The sequence below is a fragment of the Pipra filicauda genome, unplaced genomic scaffold (assembly GCF_003945595.2).
Source record: "Pipra filicauda isolate LSUMZ 115617 unplaced genomic scaffold, ASM394559v2 scaffold208_size1342795_pilon, whole genome shotgun sequence".
In the NCBI taxonomy this organism is placed as follows: Eukaryota; Metazoa; Chordata; class Aves; order Passeriformes; family Pipridae; genus Pipra; species Pipra filicauda.
Genome location: NW_024104319.1, coordinates 1,275,917 through 1,299,777, shown reverse-complemented (window position 1 = coordinate 1,299,777; position 23,861 = coordinate 1,275,917). Strand labels below are relative to the sequence as shown.

The following is a 23,861-nucleotide window of genomic DNA, read 5'->3' as shown; positions in this document are numbered from 1 at the left end:
TACTGACTGTGAGCCTGGTGTATGACTCAGGTTTGAACTTTCAAGCAGTGGTGCTGCTGTTTTTGTGTCTGCAAGCTTGCAATGTCCTGGTGTGAAAAAGGCAAGCAGGACAGTTGTCAGGTAGCAGTGCTGTTTACTTCACCTGAAAGGTCTCCTGAAAGGAATTGTGCAGGGGGGTTGCAGTAGGGGCTGCAAGGGATTGGGGTTCTGGGCTTGGTACTAAGCTTTGATGCTGACCAGAGGGCATACCAAGGGAGTGAGTTGTCTCCCTTTGATCTCACTCTCACTATTTATGGATGGGTGTGCAAGCACTTCCTACCATGGTGCTTCTTGTCACCTGGCAGAGAATCAATAGTGTCATGTCAGAAGAATCTGATGCTTCACCGTTGCAACTTAAATTTTATACTGAAATATTCACACCTTTTGCTGTTGTGTCCCGGAGGTAAGGACAGCCTGATCATAAAAACTAAATGTGAGAGCAGTTAGCACATGAAATTGAGCACTAGCATGTGACCATCAGGAATGGACCCTGTACTTCTTCCTACCTTTGGAGCAGCAGAAAACTGGGAACATCAAATGGAGCGAGCTCTGACTGAGCTTGTCAGGTCTCCAGCCCACCAAGGTGCTTTCATTGACTCTGTGGCTTATTTGGATAGTCACACAATCAGAATGAATGACAGCAGGTCACACACAAACAAGCAGAGGGGGGAGACTGGAAGCAAGGGCTTGGAATGGAAAAGGATGATAATTTACATAGAGCTTTGGTTTGTGCAGCGGGAAGAGAGGCTTCAGCCAATGTATCAGAACCAGCTCAGTGTGCTTATATAGTGTGAAATCCTATTTATGAGTGCAAGAAGCAAGTAGAAACCATCAAATGAGACACTAGCAAGCATTACACTTAATTTGCAGCACTGCTCAGCTGGAAGTCTGTAGCTTGTGAGGGTTGAATTTTTGGAGAGTGTGGTGCATGCACATGACAAAAGGCTTTAATGCCCTCTATCTTTGAAATTCACATGTGCACCCACAGTAGTTCATAGATCATCACTGGGTTTGCAGAGATCGCAGGGGGGTTAATCTGCAAAGCATCCAGTGGCTTCTGAAACCTTTTTGTAAACTTAAATTTTCTTTTTACGTTAATTCCAAACCGCTCAGCAGGTTCTGGAGGTTTGACCAGATTTCAGTTTTTTTGGGCTTTATATAAGAGTTTGAAGTGCTGTTCTCGGGGATGGTGATTTCGTTCCTTGTTTTATCTGTCACAAGCAGATGTTACTCTTTATAAGTTTTCCTAACAAGATATTTGTTGTGAATTTACTTTTCAACACCAAGCGTGTTTAACAACGTAATAAATATGACATATTCTGAACAGGAAATCTCTGCTGTCCTGTTAGGTTTGCATTTAGTTGTATTTGATCTTGAATGGTGCAGAGCCTGGATAACTGGCATGATTGAGAGCAACTCATGTCTGATATTGGTTGATGAGTGGTTTTGGATGAATATTCTCAGGGCAATGTCTAGGAAGATTCCTACACCAACAGGGCTCTCGTGTGCTTTTCTTCCCAGCTGAACTACTGCTGTCTCTGGAAAAACGAGGCAAGAAGTAATATTGACCTTTTTCTGTGTTCAGGGAGTTCCCTGTCCTGCTCATTGTAAGGAGGCAAAAAAACCCAAATATGAGCTCAAGTAAGAAAGCAAACTAATGCACCTGAGAAAAGAGTAGCTACTAGAAAGGAAAGGGAGGTTTGGAGTTAGAATGTTATGAAGAGCAAATGAGCACAACTGAAAACAGAATCCTGATAGGAAGCAGTGGAAAAACACTGTGAAATAAGGGTGCATTGTGTATTGGGTCATACTGGTGAGGGAGTCTTTGAGAAGAGCTGGTCCAGTGGGGTCCCTCACTGTTAGTGACTGTGGTAAAAGATTCCCTATTTGGGAATCATAATTTGTAGGCTGGCAAGCACCAGATGTCCTATTCTTAGGAGGCAACTTTGTTTCAGGAATTGTTGCCAGTTAGAAAGTTTGCAGATGGGTCATAAATGCCGATAGGGCGGCATTTTTTTAACATGACAAAATGGAGAATTTGTAGGAGTTCATGACTATAAGAGCTTCTGTATTCTGTTTGACGGATTTTGACACAAGTTTCTCAATGCCAACTTTATTTTCCTTGTATATGAGTTTGGGAGGAGTCCCTTCATGTAAGTGAACATTTAAAAAAACCCTGTAGGAGCTCTATGCGGTGGGATACGTAGAATATTTGAAGGGATGAGAAGCTGCTTTATGTTTGTCTATTCCGTGCCACAATCCAGAGTGAGGTAATCTCTGAACTCTTTCATCCTTAATCCAGTGTCACAACACTGCGTAGACACGTCGCTTGTGGACTTGCATCTCAGATTTTAACTGAGGAAACATAAGCCTAAGGAGTTCTGGTAGGTGTTGCCTGACACAGAGAAGGCGCACACTCGTAACGAGGTGTAATGTGCAATGATTCAGGAGGGAGGCATCCTTCTGCAGATCTTTGGAGTGGATAGTAATAGTATAGTAATAAAAATTTAACCCAGGACTTTGTATTGTGTTGTGTTGTCATTCAAGTGTAAGTTTTCAGACTAGAGTTTTTGTAGTACGAGTCTTATGCCTACACTGTACAGATCTTCTTGAGGGTTTCTTGTCCATGAAATGGAACTAAATCTCTTGGGAATCCCTAAAAAAGGTCCCATTAGTCTATAAGTACAGCTTGTCAGAATTTGTCTAGCTTGGGCAGCTTGAATTGTTTTTCCCTGATTACCTCCTTGTTGTTTTTCTTCTGTCATAGTTTTAGCAGATACTCACCAAGCAACTGCTATTGTACAATATTGTTTGTTATTTCCAAAACTGGATTCAGAGGATAATGATTCACATCCCATTAAACCTTTAAAATATTTTGCGCAATTTTGAGTGCACCACAGCTTTTTGCTTTAATGTTGAAAGTTACAGACTTTTAGCCAATATATTCTTGCATCTTTTCCATGCAGAGAGTTGCTGGTTAAGTTGATACCAATTGCACTGCAGGTTTTCAACATTATTTCTGAAAAAGCATTGCCCTGGCTAGCCCAGGAAAAATACACAGTTGTTCACTTCTGAGGCCAAAGTATAACGTGCCCATGAGATAAATCTTGACATGCTTTGTTCTTGTTACTGTTCATTTCATCACACCCCAGAGCCTGCCTGCTTATCTTAGGCCATTTTAATCTTAACAGTCAGACTTAGGTAATCGTGGTGCCTTTGTGAAAATTATGAGCTCTTGGCAGATACCTCTGCTTTTCTCAGAGATGCTTGAGCAAATGTTTACTCAGGACACTTAACCTGAGAGTAAGTGTGTGTGACCATGTGCTGGAACTTCCTGTGGGGTAGGTGACCTGCTCTGGCCTTTAACAAAATTGTTTGACTATGTAGGGCTCAGAAGTGCTAAAGAAAATGGGCTTATCTCATTGCTAGAACTGTTGTCTACCTTGTTGACTGAGAAGATTGAGAAATTTCTGTTCAGTTGGTCTGAAAGTTTTGAGTTCAGAAATATTCTCATGGCTTTTTTGCCTGGCAAAATTTTTTCTCTGATTTTTTTTTTTAGTCCATGCCAAGTGGCAGTGTCCGTAGACGCTTCTGTGATCCAAACTGAACTGGCATCCTTCTGACTTCATATCTTGATGGACTGCAGTTACATTTTGGTGATTTAACACCTTTATTTTTAAAAGGAGGCAGCAAGAGAAGGAAAATAGTAAAGGCTTGTAGTAAGTTGGACAAGCCCTGGGATTAGCTAGGGAAATAAGAATCTTTTCTTCTGGCTTTGGATGCATTGGAACTGGCTCAGAAGTCCGCAGGTTAAAATCTACCATACTTTTACAGCAATAGCTTATCTGATATGAGATTTTTTGCAAATTAGTTGAATTTAGACAATCACTTAAAATTCCTATGGCACCCTTTTTGGCATGCAACAATCTTTTTCAAGAACAAAACAAAGGAAAAAAACCAAAACAAAAAACACCAGATACTTTCTAGCAATGAACAGCCTTTCTTTCAGAAGTAGCAAATGCTCAGCAGTTTCCTGATTGCACTGGCAGCAGGTGGGTTTTCCTGGGTCTGAATATCAGAGTGCTTTAGATTTTTTTCACAGAGGCAGCTTGGTATACTGGCTAAATTGGAACCACTGGTCGTGTCCTAATGTGGACAGCCAGGGAGGGAAGTGGAGGTGCCATGTGGTAGTGGAGCCAGCTGACTCATCCCAAGAACGTCATCTCAGGGCGTTCGTGCTGCACAGCTGGTGGTTTATAAGTTCCCATCCTACCTTGGGACATGGTATTTTTACTACGTGGCTGGACTCACAGTTACTGTGAAGAACACAGACTTAGGCCTGTGTCTCAGTATTTGAAAATGTTGTCAGCTATTCCTCTTGGAAAGCTTTTGCACTGAGAAATTCCAGCCTCTGATCTGCCTGAAGCCAGCTAGGGACCATTTTAGCAGTTCTTGTTTGAGATTTTTCTTGGCAAGTCTAATAGTGTATAACAATATGTAAATAGAACATAAATTCTTCCTTTCACCCCTGTAGCTGTGGAAAAGTTTGTCGTGAGCTCTGCTATGCTCCATTTGGAGGCCAGAACCTTCTCTTAAAGATTGCTTCCAGTGGCCTACAACATAAACATTGGTTCAAAATTGTTGTTCTGTTTGGAGCAGCAGACAGAGCCCTGGCCTAGTTGCTCTATTGAGTGGAAAAATGTTTTATCAGTGCTGAGTGTTTTATATGGAAGAAGATTTTACAGCTGGCAGAACTTCAAGAAAATCCAAAGATCTCCCTGTGAGGATACCAGGAGACACATGATAACTGTCTGGGGCTGTTATCTGCAAGGCCGGGTTGTTTACCCTGTTAACTTTGTAGTCTTGATTTAGCCATGCTTACCTGAATTACACAAGTAATGTACATCAGTTTTGCAGAAAGAGCCAAGTAAAAATTTTTTTTTTGCAGCCAATTAAAAATTTTCTTTCTGAGTTATTCCATTCCACCAAAAAAGGTGTGAAAGTACTGGCAAGAGCAAGTTCAAACTTTAGTATTCTATATTCCTAAGGCATGCTACTTCTAGCAATCTTCCAAACTGCTATCAAGTTTAGTCCTAAGGTATACATAGCCTGTGGTAGAAAGGACAAATAAAAGAATAATGAAGGCAAGGGGGAACTTATGAGAGTTTTTCTTTCATCTAGCAGCACTCCAAAAAACATCTGTGATTGAGTGAAAAAAAAAAAAAAAAAGGAGGCAAAATCCCAGGTCATCAATACCAAGTTTGTTTAGTTTCAGTAATTGTGTTTTAGGAAGATTAAAAAGTACTACTAAATGTTGTTCTTAAAGCTGTGGAAGATAGGAAGGCTTCAGCTTACTCCTTACAGTCCCAAACACAGTCATGTGTCATCATTTCTACTTTTTTTACGTATTTTCTACAGTTGGAAAGCCAGATTGTTTCTATTCTAAGGGAATTTTCCTGTAAGTTGTTTAAAAGTTAAAATAAAGAGTTTATTAACTTCAGTATTTTAGTTTTGTTTCAGCTAGATTTAAGAGTATCCCGTGGAAAAGAAGGAAGTGGAAGTAAACCAAACCAACTATTTTAGTAGAAGGTTGTTTTTTTTAAAAACAAACAAAAAGCCAAACAAAACACCAATTGGAGATGTTGAATTTTAGAAGTATAGCTAGTGTCAGCCCAAGAAACCCTAGTTTCAGATTCTTCCCTTTGGAACTTAGTTATTCTTTTAATATTAATCCAGTTTTAAGATGGTTGTGTTAAGTGTGCTGTAAACTAAATAGTTAGGCAAAGGAAAGAAACCCTTACTACTGATGTACTGGTTAGACAGTTCTGTAAATTGGAAAGTGAGCATATACTAAGAGAAATCGGGTTTGTTAGTAATTCCTTTTCATTTGGTTAAGTGTTCCCAAGTCTGATTTTGACCTGGGTTTAGGAGTTATGTGGCAGTGCTAGTCCAAAACAAAATGGACTTGCTAGCTGAAAAAATGCTAAGTGTGAGACAGGCAGGAATTCTAAGTGTAGTGTGTTGAAAGTAGTTTGTTGGGGCTTCTTTTTTTTGCCTTGAGCTTTGCTTCAGGACAGTAGAAACCCGAAAATTAGACAAAGGGCTAGTCCCTTTGAAGTAAAAATGCATCTCGTGAAAGTTTCATATGTGAAGGTTTTAAAAACAAACTTTGTTAACATTTACAAAATCTTTAATACAGATGGAACTAAAAAAAACTTTAATCCTTCTTTAGTAACATGCTAATCTGGATCACAAGTTCAAAGATTGTCTGTACACAGATGCACTTCATGAAAAGCTTGAAGCATTCCTGCAGCACAGGGAGGAATCCCAGTGAGCTTAGATGAAGAGTTGCCAGGGACGAGGTGCAGCAGCAGGTTCATGGCCTTGCAATTAGCCCAGAGAAGGATGGGAGCAAGTTCCAGCAAGGTCTTGTAGATGTCCAGATGTGAATTGCAAGCTACCCCGAGAAATGGGAACAATCTATTCCACTGCTGGTCTTACTCCACTTTCAGCATATAATGGGGTGTTTATTTCTGCTGCTGTCAGTGAAAACATGAAAACTACCTTTCACACTGTAAAATCAGTGTAAATTACTCAGACAAAAGGATAGGTACTAATGCAGTCTATTACAAGTAAATGAGCTGCATTTCCAGCACTGCTGTAAGTAGTGGTCCTCTGATTCAACATTATCAACCATCCTTCTGTAACAAGAGGATTACTTCTAAATTCCCTTGTTTTATATAGCTCCTAGCTGAGGAAGGATTGGTTTGTGTGTTACCATACAAATTCCAGATAACAACCAAAAACTTCAGTGTCTCTTTGTTTGGTTCTGGAAAGACACACTGCAAGAATCTGGCGTACAATGTCCTAATGTAAATTTGGTTTTGGCAGACCAAAGATCGAATTCTTCACTGCCTTTACCTGTGTCAGCATCTCTGTGTCAGATTTGAGGCAGAGTGTCATCTAACTGTCTTGGAGGATCCTGACAGAGAAAAGTGCTCCCTCTCCTTGCAATGCTGGCTTTTGACTAAGAAAACCCCAAACATAAATAATAGGAAGCCCATGGGAAACTTGTAGCTCATAAGTAACATAGTGTAGTTTGCACTTAGTTTCATTGACTTATACTGTTCATGTCTTGTCCCTTGGGTGAGTCTCTCATAAAACCTCTCTCTGCTCATGGCTCTAATCCAATCTTTCTCACAGAAGTAGTCCGAGTTTGGGAATTTGCTTCCTTTTTCTCTCTTGTTTACAAAAGCAGAGGCCACAGGGAGCATCTCATCGGGTGCAACAGTTCTGAAAGTGACTTAGACTGCTCTGAAGCCTGCAGATGGTGGGTTAAATCTCCTTTTGCTGTTTTCAGCCCATGCCAAAATAAGACTTCTCCGGCCTGTTTGTTTAGACTGCTTTTTGCAGGGCTCCTCATGGCAGGTGGGCTCAGGTTTCCAGGCTCTGACATTGCCAGTCTTGACTTCCTACCTCGAAGTCAGCTGTGCCACACCACAGCGAGGAATCCTGCTTTCTTCTCAACACTTGGCCTGCTGGACCATTACCATGACAACGGAGGATTATTGACTCTCATAGTCATGATGCTTTTGATTTAAGGCTCGCTTTGATTTGGGGCAGTAGTGTTCACTGGCCCAGAGAAGCAATGGTCTCCTCCAGGTGAAGAGCAAGGAGAGAAATACGCCTTTGAGAAGGAGGAGAAAGAGGGAAAGAATTGGCTGAAGAGGCTGAATGGAATCCGTAATGGATGCAGTTATTAGCTGGGAAGGACCCAAAAGCAGCCCATGACTCCTTAAGACAATTAAAAGCAAATTGTCTGGCTGAGCGATCCCAGAGCAAGGAAGATGCTCCCCCAGACTATAATTCAAGAGATTGAATGGCCCTCAAAAACCGAGAGCTGAAAGAAAAAAAAACCCAGAAGATGAGGCAAATGATGGAACAGATGTGAGCGCTTTTGTTGGGAAGACTGGAGGCTAGCAGGATGGCGATAGGCTAATTTGAGGCGAATAATGCCAGGTTCCTTTCATATGCAGAACAGCACTTTGATCCAATGTGGATGAAAGTACTGAAAAGTGGAGAGGATGGCAGGGGGTCCTTTGTCTCTGACAAAAGAGGCATCTGCCAGGCTCTAACCCCCTTTTCCCCGCCCCCTTAGCCTAGCAGGCCACTCCAACAATGCTAGCAAAGGGGACAAGTGTCTCCTGACAGCTGAAGAAATATCCAGGGGGAGAATGAGGTTTGCAGCAATATGTATACCAGAGAGCTTAATCGATTTTTTCCACAGTACAAAAAGGGAGAGGGTTGGGGGAAGACAGAGATCACAGTGAAAATGGGAGGTGGGAGATAAAAAATCCCTTTCTAATAAACTTGTTACTTTTGTTCTTCGAATACATCTTTTTCAGGAGCTGCTTTGATGCTAGTATGAATACACTTAATGGAGCAGAGTAGGATGGAGTTGCTGGAGGGGGGTGTGAAGTAAGGAAGAATGGTTCTGCAAGGAGGATGAATGTGGAGTGATTTCTGTGGATTCCAACACAGGAAAGATCTTGGAAGTAGTAAAACAGTGCAATGCAAAAGATACCTGCAAGACAGATGCATATTTTCTGTATCGCCTTTTGGAAGAGCTCACAAATTCTTGCATTTGATTTCTAAGCAAAATTGAAAATTTCTTTTCAACCTTTTCTTATTTTCTATTTTCTCAACTGCTTGAAATTACTAGAAATCAAAGGAGTGCAGTATCGAATGCGGAGTTAGGAAGGCAAGCAGTATTTGTGCCAAGCAAATATAACAGTTGCAGACTAGCTGCTGATCTGCTCTCTGCTTCTAATGCTCTGTTGACTTTCTTCAGCTTTTCACATCTAGTAAACAAGACTGGGATCAGATTTGCAGTTTGAAGGGCTGTGATCTTCTTAAGTGTCATTTTGCACCTAGTCTATTGTTTTCTTTGAGAAGTGACTACAGATAGGAGTTATCAACTTCTGAACAACACCCATCTCAGTAAATTAAATCCTTTAAGAACAGTAGGTTCAGGAATCTTCCTTCTCTTGAGATTTTGACAGTGTTTATCCATTTTTATTTACTGAAGATAACCTCCTCACCAGGGCAGAACTTTAAGCAACACCTGGTACTGCAAACAGGTCCCTCCCTCTTTATCCCCACACGCCTTCACTTCTTGACAAAGTGTTTCAATTCCCCCAAGAAGGTACAAGTGGTACAGAAATTGAGAGGAACTCTCACATTTCTTTGAGAGGCTGTGCACTCATGCTGATGCCAAACTGTAATCCTATGTAGTCGTTCAGTAGGTGTGCCATCATGCCCCTCCAGCAGATGCCACTGTTCTGTTCAGAACAGCTGATGTGGAGAGTATTTTTGGCAATAGCATTTCCTGTTGTGCGAAGCCTGATGTGTGAGTTACTGTAACTTATTAGAGAGGGTTAATTTTCAAGGACATTGGTGCTCTCTTGACTTCTTGCTCCCAATGCAGAGAGACTTGAGCTGCTGCTGCTACCCTCAAAGGAGCTGAGACTACCTGTGTCCCTCACAGCATCAAGGTGGAAATCCATCCACTCTCTGGGTTGGGAACTTTAGGTCATTCTTATGTGACTTCTCTCTCAGGTGCTGCATACAGTGATTGGAATCTGGTCTAGATCCTGGTGGGGAAAGATGTTGCTCATGGGGAAGTCTGACAACATGGGCATGAGAAAGGACAACATCTGTGTGGCTCAACCTGACTGCTACAGTCCAAGCCAAGTCTGTTTGGAGGACAGACTGAATCTGCTTCATTTGAGGAATACTGCAAGGAAGGAGGGAAGAGATGTGCGTGGAGCTGAGGGTTGCAGGCAGAGCAAGTGACAGTAGGAGTGCAGGCTGTGGGGGTACAGTGGAGAGAGGAAGATTTGCTTCGTTCTCATGCCTCTTCCAGCAGGCTGGTGTTTTCCCTACAGAAATTGGTTAGCCTCTTCTGTTTTGTGTCTGGGTGAAACTCAAAAGGTAAAGATTGCAAAGCCTTTTTGATGCCACAGTCCCTGCCTGCTCTGTGGGCAGGGAATGTCTGGTCATTGTTTCAGAGGCTGCAAAGTCTAGAAAGGGACATATTGCTTTAATGGTAAATTGTAAAGCAGATGATCCTATGGTAGTCAAATGGCTTATATAAGCCATTATAATAGACAAATATAAGCCGTTTACATGGAAGTGCTTTTGGATGGACTGATTATACATATAAGATTTTCCTGGCATGACCTGGCAGTCCTTGGGTATAGAAATCCCATGTTTTCAGCATGGATTTGGCTTGTATCTCAGTGAACCTTCTCTGGTCATTAATATCCATTAGGACTTCTCTGTGTGGGAAGTGAAGCCAAACAAATGGAAAAACAATGGCTTTGGAGTATGATAAACTCCAGCCTGCAAGCAAACTTTTATTCAGGCATTAAGTGGTTTCAGTTTGGTCTTGTTTAATTTACTTTCAAATTAAACAGAGGTCCTTTGCAAGATGGCCACTGTTAGTTTGATGTAACTTTGCTGAGTGTTCACCTGGAGATATTATTTTAATCCAGTGCAGTTTGTACCAACAAAGTGAATTATTGACCTCTTTAAAAACATGAGATAGGATTGAATGTTACTATTCATGAACACCCCCTCCCCCAGAACTAATGCTAAGTTATGTGCTTTTGTATTGGGCTAAATACACAGTGATTTGGATCCAAACAAGTAGCCCTAGCTGTAGTGGGGACAGTGATTCCAAATTTGGTGGAATTCGCACCTTTCTGTAGAAGACAGATTGTTGTTCTGGGGGAGGGAAATTGCACCTGTTTGTTCTCACATCTGCTCTATAATCCTCAAAACTAGTTCATACGATCTCAGATTATTAACAGTATGCTTACTCCTGTGTGAGTTTCATGGTGTTGTCAAATACTTCCAGTTCCAGAGTGCCTTTGATGGTGTTTGAGGCAAATATCCAGGAGGAGTTAATTACCCAGAGACTAACCAGATCTTAAAAAATAACATTCCCAAGATTAATTTTTGAAAAATTTCAAAGCAATATCTCTGAGCTTACTTCCTTTAAAAAAGCCAGTAGGTAGTAGGAAAGCTCGTGTCTAGTTTTGGTGTGAAAACTGGTGGTAGCTTGAGTATGCACTATGGTGAGGAGAGATGGTGATGTTTTACTTGCCAGGTGCTGATAGAGGACTGCTCCCTGTGTAGGTGATTATTCAGCTCCACATCCCACCAAAGGTGCCCACTGGCATCCCATGTTCAGCCTGGTGAGCTTCTACCCCAAGTCTTTCCTTGGTTCCCTGCCTTTCTGGAGCTCAGTGACCACCGGCTGCAGTGGTGGAGCAGCTAGGGAGAGGTGTGGAGGTTCTACCTTGTCTGTTTGGCTCCAGAGACACCTGTGAAGTGTTGCTCCAAAGTGCTCTCTTCTCCCTTTTTAAGTGGGGTGAGTGCTGCCCAGGTGTGGGGCGGCTGGATCAGCAGCTCTCTCTGGGTCAGGTCCTGAGGCCACCGCCTTGGGAGAGCCGTGCTGTGCTCTTGCTGGTCTTCTCCCTTTTTTTGTCAGTGGAAAGGCTCCCTGATGGTTGGAGCTGTGGCAGCTGGATAGTTTGTCTTGAGGCAAAGGGAATGGGAGTGTTTGCATTCCCAGGGAAAGACCCAGGAGGAGGGAACGCACGAAGCCCTGGTGCCTTCTGAGGCAGTCAGCTGGGAGAGAGTGAGTGCTGGGTGACTCCCTGCAAACCCCAAAGGCCATCATTCTTCCCTTGTCTGCTCCAGAGAGCCCTTCCTGCCTGAAATAGACGTTGTCTTAGAGAAAGAGACATGAAGCAGGAAACAATAGCCTGGTACTGTTCTTGTGGATGAGGAAGGAAAGGCAAACAAGGAGAAGCCATGCTTAATTTAGGTAGGTGGCTGAGGAGCTATGAGGACAGGAGCCTGTCATGTCCTGGGACTCTGTAGTGGTCAGGCAAACTGTCATCTAGGGGAGAAAGATTTCCCCTGCTTCCACCTGCCCCTTTGTATCTTCTGTATTAACCATGTCACGGTCAAAACCCCATGGAATTAAATGTGGTGGGTCAGTTCCCTCTGAGCAGGCCCACAGGAACCAAGATGTGAGTACCTGTGAACCCAGGAGAGGCACGTGTTGGTGAGACGTGGACTGTCTCAGAGCCAGTCCTGTACTCAGAGCAAGGCAGCTGCAGAGAGCCCTCGTCAGGTGGCTGTGTGTCTGTGACCTTCCCATGGGATGAAAAGAGAACTTACCAGGAACTCTGTCTTTTCCTCCCTCTCCCCCTCCCTCAGGTGGTCTTTGCTTTGAATCAGACTCTCTTGCAGCAGGAGAGACTCCGAGCAGGCAGTGTCCAGATCCCCTATACGACTGAAGACCTTATCAAGCATTACAACTGTGGGGACCTCAGCTCCATCATCTTCAACCATGACACTTCTCAAGTGAGTCTAGCCACCACAGCCCTTGTACTATGCACATGTCCCTTCAGCGCTAACCCCTGTCACACTTGTGCTTGTCTGTCCCCGAGGCAGGCCTTTACAGGTGAGGGCCAAGGGCATGCTGCTGGCTCCCCGACCCATCTGCTTTCCTGTTCCAGGAAGTCTGCAGCACCTCAACCCCTGTCTCACTGCACACAAGCAGCAAAGTTGCACCTGGCTTTCCTCTTTGGACAAGTGGCATGTTTGTTTTAGCATCAAAGCTCTGTGAGTTAATCTGTTATTTTGTTAAGGACTCTGTGGAACTACTCTAGCTTAGGTATGAGCAAACTTAACAACAATATAGAACAACAGCAGGCTCTTTTGTGCTAAATGCGACAGAGAAATGCACTCGTGACTTGGGCACTTGTGTAAGGCTGGGCAAGTTGCAAGCTTTCTAATGTCCCCTATCAGGATGAGTGGGTACTGTGGACAAGGCCCAAAGAAGAGAAATGGAGTGAAAGAAAGAAAAGATAGACTTAGACTGAATGTGAAGGAAAAGAGACCTTCTGAGACCTCACAGACTTGGGTTTACGTGGTTTCCTAAGCAGCACGGTGGAATGTAATACTGATCTTTAAACCACAAGAAAATGCCCAGCAGGGACCAATTTGGCCTGTTTGGGCTGTTAGATTAGCTAACCTCAGACTGAGACATCAGGCCTCTTTATTCTTGTCTGTGAGATATTGCCTGGTAATTTGTGCACATCAGTGAAATCACAGGCTCTATCCTTACAGTGCTGAAAAAGCGGGTGTTGATACCTGGGCTGTCTTGCTGAATAACCATTTTGCTATGACCTTTTGATACATACAGTGCAGTACTGCAGAGCTGCAGAGTCATACTAACCCTTGCTTCTCTAGCACTGAGCTTTGTGCGTGTGTTGCTGCCTTCCTGTCCTGCACACCTTTCCTCCTGCAAGTGCAGGCAACTTGGTTGTAACACTGCCTCGCTTTTACACGGTGCACTTCATTCACGAATTTCAAAGGATTTCCCAAAGGATTTCTCTTAGAGCATTGTAAGAGGATATGGGTGCTGTATCACTATTCTACGAAGATGTTGCAAACTGGAGACAGCTGGCATTGACTCCAGGTCCTTGGAGAGTGTTGCTGTTTCTAGGACATCCATGTCTCCGACATGTCTCCATGTAAACTGTCCTTTCCTTAATGTGAGGGGCTCAACCTCAGGGTACTCTCCCTGACTGAGGAGCTGAGTACTAGTAGTTTGGAACATGGCCAGTTTAAAGCAGCACTTTTCAGCAAATTTTACCCCATGCTGACCCAGTGTGCTAAGTGTGCTAAGAACATTTTGGAGAGAGCTAGTAATAATCTGAGGGGCTCCAAAGTCTCTTCATCTGCTGCAGCCTTGCAAGGGAAAGCACCTGGCTTATTATGAGCTCTGCTCTCCAGAAACCACCACTTGCAGGCCCTTTTATTAGCAGACCCCATAACAGCAATGCCTAAAGCTACATGTCAAGAAGCCAGGATTGCTGCAACTACAGACGCACGCTTCTCTCCACTGGCAGTAGGTCGGGATAGTGTGCAATCACAGCTGTCCTGGGGGCCCCAGGAGAGGAAACCAGCATTTTAGAAGATACTTTGAGGACAGGGCAACTGGAAGGGGTAATGCTTTCTTTCCTGACAAAATCTGGCCGTCTTTCCTTTGAAAAGTTTAGGGATGTTTTTTTTTAGTTCAAATTGCACAGTTATTCTTTGGCAGCCTGAGGGCTCTGATACCAGCCAAATTCTCTTAGAAGAGTGTAATTATCATCATAGTTACGACATACCTATGGCAATTTAAGGAAAAAGTATGTAGCTAAAGGTAGCCAGGGGCAAATATTTACTTTCTTCAGCCAAGCAATCAGGATTTAGGATCTCCAGTGTAGCAAATGTGTTGACTTTGAATTGGAAAAAAATCATCTGTCTGGGTTATGAAATGAGAGAAGTGAAGCATTATTTAGAATCTTGCTGAGCATTTTTTTGGCTTGCTTTAGGTTTTGTCCTACTGGCTGTGCCTTTAGGGACAAAGCCATCGCCACATTCGATGTGGAACAGAAATGCATGTGCATCATGGCTGCCTGTGAAATAATTTCCCCTTTCATGAAGACTATTTTTTTTTTCTACCTTAGGTCCCAAATTTCGTTAATGCTACACTTCCAGCCCGTGAACACATTACTGCACAAGAGACAGACAGCTACTTCCGTCAGGAGCTCATCTACAAGCGAAACGAGCGAATGGGCAGGAGGGTGAAGGACCTGTTGGAAGAGCACCCAGAAAAGAGTTTCTTCTTTGCATTTGGAGCTGGTATGTGATTGAGGTGCCGTTCAACTTGAACACATTCTTCCCATGTCCGTTAGAAGCTTTTTACAACTGCTTGTCTCAATTTAAAGAAAGGTCAGTATTTTTACCGTGGTGGACACAGAACTCAGCTTTTCCCCGGTAGTTGTACCTTAGTAGGAAAACCTTTTCAGTGTATCACTGTTTATCTTCAGTATGCAAAGAGCTCATAGTGTATGCACTTATTACAATATTTGTTCATTACAGACATTTTTTATATGTATGGTCAAAGATAGTGACTCAACTACAGTGCACATACAGAAGGAACAGCTCATTGACATAAACGCATGTTTATGTCTGGGCAAACAATACAAAAGGAAAGGAGGAATAGGGAGTTGAGATGAAAGGCAGCAATGCAGAGGTTGCACCAGTGCTTAAATTAACCTTTCAAGAACACATTCAAAAGAAGAACATGCCAAACTGTGTGAATCTAAGGGGTTCAATAAATGCAAGAGGGGAAGCAGGGCCCGATTTCACCTTTCTCTTCCTCCTGCAGCTCTTTACTTCTTTCACTGTGCTTCCGCAACTACAAGAAAGTTGTGTCTGCTACTATTTTTGAGCAGCACATTGGGCCCACTTAAGGAAAACCTACTCCATTTTCTGCCTTTTAGCAGCCAGCAGGACTCTACAGGCACACCCAGCAGCACATCCAACTCCATGAGGCTGACACCCACACTTCAGACTAGGGCTGGATGGAGGGTATAAACAGGATTGGTTTGCCATGACTCCCATCCTTTTTTCTAGCTCCAGGGAAGAGAAGAAGTGAGGATCAATGTTAGAAAAGACAGGTGCTAATTCCCAGAGAATTATCACATCCCCACCACCATGAACCATATGGCCCTTTGGAAAGGGGGGGAACTGAAACAGGTGTCAATATCCATCTGTGATTTTCTGGTCTCAGTACATACTGCTTTAGTGAGGATGGAAGATCTAGACAAGCCAAGGAAAATATTTACTTAAACACTTGAAAACATTTGTATTCAAAGTCTGTGGGAATTTATGCTCTTGCAGCCGTTAGCTGTGGTTACAAACTCACCATAACAGGGGGTCCTGTATGTGAGAGCAGGGAGGTAACCAAAGGTGGCTGACAATGTTCGTTCAGACACTTGTGAAGATTGTAACCTGCCGTCTCCCTGCAGCATTGCTGCTCTGTGCAACTCACCGTCACAAAGAACACTGAAGCAGGCACTGGTTGTGCAGATTTTGATCTTGTCTGTCTGTAGGCTAAGGACAGCGCCTTGCTGTACTCCACTGCTGATGTTCTGATCGCATTTGTCCCTGCTGGGCTGATGTACCTAACCAAAGCATATGCCAGCCCCAAGGGCCAGTTTTGTCAGTTGCAGGTAGCTAGTCTTCTGTCAGGAGGACAGGCATAGGTATTTGGGCTTCAGTTACTGCATCACAACTTGAGTGATGAGCAGCCCGTGCCCATGGACAGATGTGGATGCATGTGTCACTCTGGGTCTGTCTTGTCCCAAGAGCAGGATCATCTGAGAGAAGAGAGCCTCTTCCACTCCTTTCACACACTCCACATCCCAGCAGCTGCCAATCACATGTTTTTAAATGTTTTTGTGTCATTTGTCTCCCATCCATCAGTTTTCTTCTGTTTCTGCTGTTCTGCCCCAGACTGTCTTCACTGTCATTGGTGTTCACAGTGCTGCCCCAGAGCCCAGAAGCACTGCAGAATCAGATCAGATCCCTGTCCTCAGTCTCTCTTGTTCTCAACTTTCATAACATTCTTAAAGTCTCTTCCCATCCTTTCTGGATTCTTGCTTTCCTCCTTCCTCTTATTTTCCCTTTTTTAGTGTCCTGATTGCCAACAGTGCTATATTGCAGCATTTCCTGGAGCCTTGGTCCTGTATGAACACCCTTGATCTGTGGCTTATGTTCACATGGCTTGATCTCCGAGCACTCGGTGTGCTCTTCTCATGCTTTTCCATCGTGCTTCTGAATCCAGACAGGTTCTCTGCCTCCTCTGGGGACACTAGATTGGTTTGGAAATTGTCTCTAATTACCCTCTGTCTTTGAAACCAGTCTATCCTCTGTTCTCTGCTCTTCCAAATAGTTCTATTCAAAGAATAGTGCCAGTCTCCCCCTTTTAGCAGCTCAGTTCCTCATTATGCTCATGTTTGACTGCATGAGTATTTTGGGGAGAGGGGGTGTGTGTTTTCTTTCTTTTTGTTTGTTTCATATTAAGTGTCTAAATGAGAAGTAACATTACAGGAACTATTGCAGAAAACAGATCAATTTCTACAGATTACTGAGGTTTCCTGAGCGGACATTACAATTATGATTGCATTCTTTTATTTTTTTCCAGCAAGTTAATTTAGCCTTTTGCATATGCAGATTGCTGTATGTGATAGATAATTATGTAGAAGATTTATTTTTATGCTGGCAAGCAGTGAAGATGAACAAATATCTTATGACCAGTTTTGAGCATTGCTTGAGTATTGCACTGCTGTTAATTACTGGAAGAAAGTTCCAGGAAAGTGCTTACATAAGGCAGGTGAGAATGAGCTGTAGGAAAAGAGAAGAAAAAGGAAGGCCATAAAAATGGGAGTAAATCATGACTCCATGGTGCTTTTCCCTCTTCTGATCACCAGTGAAAAAAGTATCTTCTAGCCATGGTTTATAAAATGCAGGACAAGGTTGTATTAAAGCAGTAGTAGGATTTTGAAGGGTCTCCATGTTAGAAGGGGAGAGAAGACTTTTAGTTGTTTTCTTTCCAGACTTTTTCACCCTGTGGTTTTTTATTTTTAAAACAGCTTGGCTTTTTATAAGGAAAGTTAATTTTTTTCCGTTAACCAAACTCCATTGAAAAAACAGCTTTTATCATTAATTATATGTAAACAATCTCATAGTTTGTGCTGACTGTGGTGTTGCAAATACCTTTGCTTATTATTTAAACTGCTCTTGGTATTTTTATTTTAAATGGAGAGAAATGAGAAAATAGTGTGGTTTTTTGTTTGTTTTGGTTTTTTTTGTTTGTTTGTTTTGTTTTGTTTTGTTTTGTTTTTTTACATTCCAACTGGATTGATGGGATTTAGAGATGTGCAATACATTGTGCAAAAAAACTATCTCTTTCCAGGTCTCAATATAGCTCCATGGCTATAGATGCTAATTTCTTACATAGAATTATATGTGGTAATGGGGACTGTAATAGATTTGATCATTAGAATCAGTGTATTTTATGCTTTTGCTATATTTTAACAGATCAGACAAACTCCTCCTATATTCTGTCAAAAATGCTTCACAGTCAGAGCTCATTGCTGGAACTATTTTTGTCTGGAAGTAATTTGCACAAAAGTGGAGAACTAAAAAAATAGCAGATTTTGCTGAAAAGATCCAAAAAAAATCTTTGCTTCTGGCCAAAGTTGCAAACACGCAAAGTTCCAAGCCAAAATAAGTCTGTTTGAGGGATTTAGAGGAAAGCATGGGAAGAGAGAGTTGGTAATACCAGCAGCATTCCACTAGGTTCAGTGAGGGTTTTATCTGTGGCCAGACATTTTTGTATGGTGGCACTACAGCTACAGGCCAGACCTACTCCCTGTTGCCGGCAGTAGAGCTTGTGAAGCGAAGCCAGCTGTAATCTTTCACCAGCAGTCTTCCTTCTACATGCGTTTCTAATTTCTCTGAACTGCAAGTGGAGCATTCAGGATCTGAATGCTAAGCCAACGCAGGTCATCACACACGTGATGCCACAGCCAACAAGCTAGTTTCTGGTTTGTCTAGGAAGTGCACATTGACATAGAGAGAGCTGTGCTGCCCTGCTGTGCTGTGGAGAGTTTTACCATTTGTCCAGGTCTCACAAGGGTGCTGTGTGCTGGCTAAACCTTCCCAGAATCAAGGGATCGTTGATACCGACAGGAACCTCTGGAGATCACCTGGTCCACTCCTCTGCTCGAAGTAGGATCATATAGAGCAGTTTTTCTAGGACTGGAGTCCGATCAGGTTCTGAGTATGGGCAAGGATGAAGACTCCTGAATCTCTCTGCACAACCTATTCCAGTATATAACAACTAAAGATACTTTTTCTTATGTTTAAATGGGATTTCCTGTATGTCAATTTGTGTTCATTGCCCCTTGTCCTTTCATGGGACACCACTGAGAAAAGTTCTACTCCATCTGTTTTGCAACCTTCAATCAGGTATTTATGCATCAATTATAACCCCTAAGCCTTCTCTTGTCCAGGCTGAACAGTCTCAGCCTCTTCTCATATAACATATACTCTAGTTGTTCATCATCTTTGTGGCCCTTTGCTGCACTCTCTGCAGAATGTCCACATATCTTTTGAGCTGGGGAGCTCAGAGCTAGGCACTGGACCCAGATGTATATCACCAGGGCTGAGGAGCAGGGAAGGATCACCTCCTTCAATCTGCTGGTCTACATGACTGGTCTGTTTGAATGTTCCTGATGCTTCTCTGCACAGAGTGAACCCTGGACTTTCCCTCTAGTCACAGGAACATGAAATTCCTGAAGGCTGGCTTGTCCCCTAGAGAAAGTAACAAGAATTTGATCTTTTCTATATTCATTGTTGTCAGATCTCCTGCCCCCTTCAGCACTTGGATGATACTTATGTAGTCAGTGGAAGCATTCCTTGTCAGTGGAAACATTCTTTGTTTCCCTTGATGTTTCTAAGCAGATTCAACTCTAGGTGAGCTTTGCTTCAGCGTGGTCATTTTATTCCAGGAAATAGCACAGCTTGTTTTCTTTAGCTTACTTACAGTTTCTGTTGAAGGGGCTAAAGAATGACAGAAAAAAAGTTTGGGGTTTTCTTTAATGTATGAGGAAGCATATTTAGTGGGATGAGATCCTGACTTTATTATGACAGGCAAGGCCTCTGGTGAAGCCAGAGTTTCCAGGAACCAAGTTTAAATTCCCTTTAGTCTCTCCTGCCTCTTTGAACAGTTGAGAAACTCCAGAAGTGCCAGTTCATGAATAAGAAGTACAGAGGGATCTAAAATGCCTCATATCCCTGTGGAAGAAATTAGTGACTTCAGTGAGAGATGCTGGATGATTTGACAACCTCAGAAGCTGGTCCTCTTAATCTTGTAAACACTGGAAAATTCCTTTTTGTCTCAGAGCTATCTTTTTTTGTTGCTCCTGAAGAAAAGCATAATTCTGAGGCTTTAAAGTATAGTGGGTGTTGGCCAGCCACCATTAACACAAAGAAAAGAAGGATGACGGCGAGAACTTCTTCAGCAACTATTTCTTCTGATTACTAAAGTAAATAACAAATATGTTTATTTAGCATTAGTCAGACCATATGGATTCAAACCTCCAAGGACTGACTGATTATTTTTTTTCCCCAGTCTTTACTCCCCACCCCCCACCAAGACCTCCCAGAAAGAAGAATTGTTATGAGCAGATTGATGATCAATATCTGAACTAGCAGTCCAGCTAGCAGCTCCAGATCTGAGTTGTCTTCTTCCTGGTAACTAATTCAACTGATACTCACTAAACTAAAGGTAGCTCTCAGATGTTTGATGTGACCCAACAACAAGCAGAAGGATTTGGAGATCACTACAGAAGCATAATTGACCCTGTCTGAGCTGAAGATGGATGTGTAACCTTTAGTCTCAGCCACCTGGTCAAGGAAAAGAGAGCATGCCACCACCAGTGCTTACCTCAGAGTCTGCTGTGGTCCACCAAATGGCTTCCTGCAGCTTCTCTAAGTTTTAAAGGCGGTCCTAGAGATGTGAGAGACTGGTCAGTTATGTGCCAGCCTTGCATGCCCAGGGCATTGGATGACATGTCTGATGCCTTTTCCCTAGCCGCTTATGTCATGAAATGCTAAAACAAAAAAGGAAAAGATTAGTTTTCCAGGGGAAAGTGGAATTGTGCTGATTCTGAATGGTGTGTTAGGTGGTACTGTTTCCAGGTAGAGCTGTTCACTGTTACTTCTTGAAATTTGCTGCCCCATCTGGCATTCTTGGATGGGAATTTATGCAAGAGGAACAAGACTTATTGTCTCCGGGTAAGAAAAGATTAGAGAAAGGACCTGAGGACCTGTCAGCAGTGGGTGTGAAAAATAGTCAACAGTGCTGAGCCCAGGATGTCTCTGTCCAGCTTGTGTAGGTGTTTAGATCTGTAAAACTAAACCAAACAAAACCCTCCGTGGGAATATGAAAGTTGCTCAGGTGAATGTGATAACACTTTGAAATTCAGTGGGCATTCAGAACCCAGCATGGAAACTTTGAACCTGCCATCAGTACATTTGAGACTCGAGATGAGTGTGCACAGGGAATGTAAATATATTTATGCCTTATGTAAAAGATTGTAAATGTGTAATGAAAAAGCTCATGAAAAGTCCATAAGAAGCTGAATCTTAGTAGATCCTGTAAGAGGACAAAAAAAAAACAAAGGAGAGAGAGGAAGGGGAAAAGCTAATGTAGTGATGAAACAGATTTAAAAAAACAGATTAAATTAGTTTTGTGGGGCCATCTCAATTTTCTCTGGGCACAAAGGGCTTGCTGATTGCCTGCTTGCTTCTGTCCCTGGAATGCAGCATTATTTTAGCTTCCTTGTTTAGGAGGAAAGGGCGAGTGCCTGAAGGTGTGCCTGTACCTCTGTAATCTGAGAATGCCAGATACAACCCAGCAGCTTTGAGAATGTTTTCCTTAGTAGCCTCTTTGAGTCTGCAGAATGCTAATGACAGGGTTTATTAGAACAACAACCCCCAAAGGGCATAGATAATGTTGTGTGGAGGCAGGCCCCACATCCAAAGCCCCAGGGTTCACATGAAGGGCACTACTCTTGACATCTCTTGACACGTGAAATGAAGAAAGCTTTGCATTTCTGCATTAGAGGCGGTAGCCTCTGTTCCACCATATTAGTGCAACCATCAAAATCAGCCAGGCCAAAAAAACTGTGCTGTTTCTGCTCAAGTACCGACAGTCAGGTCATCCTCAGGCTGCCTATAAGTGCTGGGCTTACCCACTGCTGCCTTCACTGGGCAGCTGTAGCAGAAAAACTTTCATCGTGTAATGTGTGTTTTAATCTAGTGGGATTTAAAGTCCTTTTATGGAAGGAAGCAGTGGTGTGCAATGGAAGCAGACCCAGTGACTGTGAGTACTGTAGCTCTGACATGACACTGGTAATTCCTGCCCTTACTGGTAACATGATGCTGGCTGCTAATGTAGTCACCTACATGAGGGTCTGCTTGCCTAATGAACCTAAGGCTTTAGCAGTGGAAAGCTCTCAGTAAATGCCAGCACAGAGGGAGCCCCAGTGGGCTACCTGAAGATAAGCTTTCCCCTTAACTCAGTTTTCACAAAATAAGCAGTATGGGGTTGTAAACTTTTATGTTAACTTTTCCATAAATTTGGCCTTATAATTAGTGAAAAACCTTTTCCTAACTTCAGTTTTTGGAGGAGGTTATCAGGAAGTTTGACTTTGCCCGAGGGTAAAAATGGGAAACCTTAGGACCAAAAATACTTAGGTCTTACATTTAAGAGACCTCATTTTTCACAGAACTGGGTAGATAAAAAGTACCTTCTTATCTTTCACAAGAAAAATTCCTTCATTTTGTCTCATGCAAACTAACTTCAGATGTTCATCTTCTATGGTATTAGGCCATTTTTTCTATGTTGTGCAAGGCCTTCATCATCAACTATTTTGAGAAGTTGTATAGGTGAGTTAAATTAGCAAAGCACATTGCTTTTGAAGAAATGGAAGCTGGTTTTTTTCATCCTGAGTGAATGCAGGTTTGAGTCACTTTCTTTAAGTCTCTTCATGTCTAGTGGAAGTTCATGACTATTCCATGGTCATGCTCACCAGATTTTCCCCTTTGGTTGAGAGCTGTGAAGTATGATCCACTAAGATTTTGAATAAAAAAAAAAGGATTTCCATGAAATCACATCTTTTGAAGACAAACATTTGTCATGGCCTAAGTGGAGTAAAACCTCAGATTCAATGTTTATGGAGCAGTATTTCATTAATATTTCATGTTGTAGGTAATCACCGGAAGGATTACATTTGGAAGTCTTCAGTCTCCTTCACTTAATGGGAATTTGGAAAATCTCTAAGTTGACTTACATTACCACTAGAGGCACCTCAGTCCTTCAGTTTTTATCATTTCCTTCTTCCTGTAGCACTAAATCTGTCAAGAGTATCATGCTCTTGGTTCTTTGGTTTATATTCTGATACCTGAACTTTTCAAGACTTGGAAATACTGTTAGAAGCAAGATTCTACTGGATCTAGTGTTACATGTTTTACATTTGATAAACTGTTTGAACTTAAATGGCAAATTTGGAATTCCAGCCACTATATGACTGACCTCAGTTTTCCATGTATTGCTTGGGTTATTTAGTGTAGATGCACAAAATTTCCTCCTCATTCTGGGAGAAGTGAAGTGCAGCCTTGATATACGTGGGTGAATGGTGCTCATGCTTGAAAAAAGCATCTTCCTCTTGAGAAGTGTGTACAGAAAGCAAGGGTCTGAAGGACACTCATTTATAACTAAGTTGATTACATCACCTACTTTCCTTCTTCTGCTTTGGATCGTATTAAATATTCTGTCTAGCTTTTTTTACTCCTTAGCTTTTACTAACTGGATTAAAATTACTCCATCTTCTGCATCCCAACATGTAGTTTAAAAGCTTTAATTGTGTGTATGTGAGAGGCAAAGTGACGAAGAATGGTAGGAGATGATCATTGCCATAGGCATATGTAGGAAGTTTCTAAATAATTTTAAGATCTGTACATTCTTGAAAGTATTTGTTTCAGTGCTCCATAGAATCTTTGGCACCAAAGGTCCATTTGAGCACTCCCAGTCCAGATAAACATTGAGCTTTATGATTTATTATTATTCTAGCACAGTGGCTAGAATAATTTGTGCTATTTTGTGGTTGCACTGTTATAACCACGTGCTGTAGTTGCTCCCACCACATCTTGGAGGTCAGCAGTCCAGACTGGGTTTCCTAACAAACAGTTTGGTGTCTTTACATGCACGTTCAGTGATTCATTGTCTGGGGATGTTTGTAAATAGTGAGGTCCTGACATGTTTCTGGGGCAGA

General features: G+C 42.4%; 1 protein-coding gene across 1 annotated transcript in view; it reads left to right on the top strand.

The window, feature by feature from the left end:
* Window positions 1–23,861, top strand: part of TRABD2A (TraB domain containing 2A) — a 67,710-nt gene that overhangs the window by 30,242 nt on the left and 13,607 nt on the right. Inside the window, exons 3-4 of the mRNA XM_027745192.2 lie at window positions 12,334–12,480; window positions 14,637–14,811. Of these exons, the coding sequence (XP_027600993.2) occupies window positions 12,334–12,480; window positions 14,637–14,811 (322 nt within the window). The remainder of the gene's footprint in view (window positions 1–12,333; window positions 12,481–14,636; window positions 14,812–23,861) is intronic.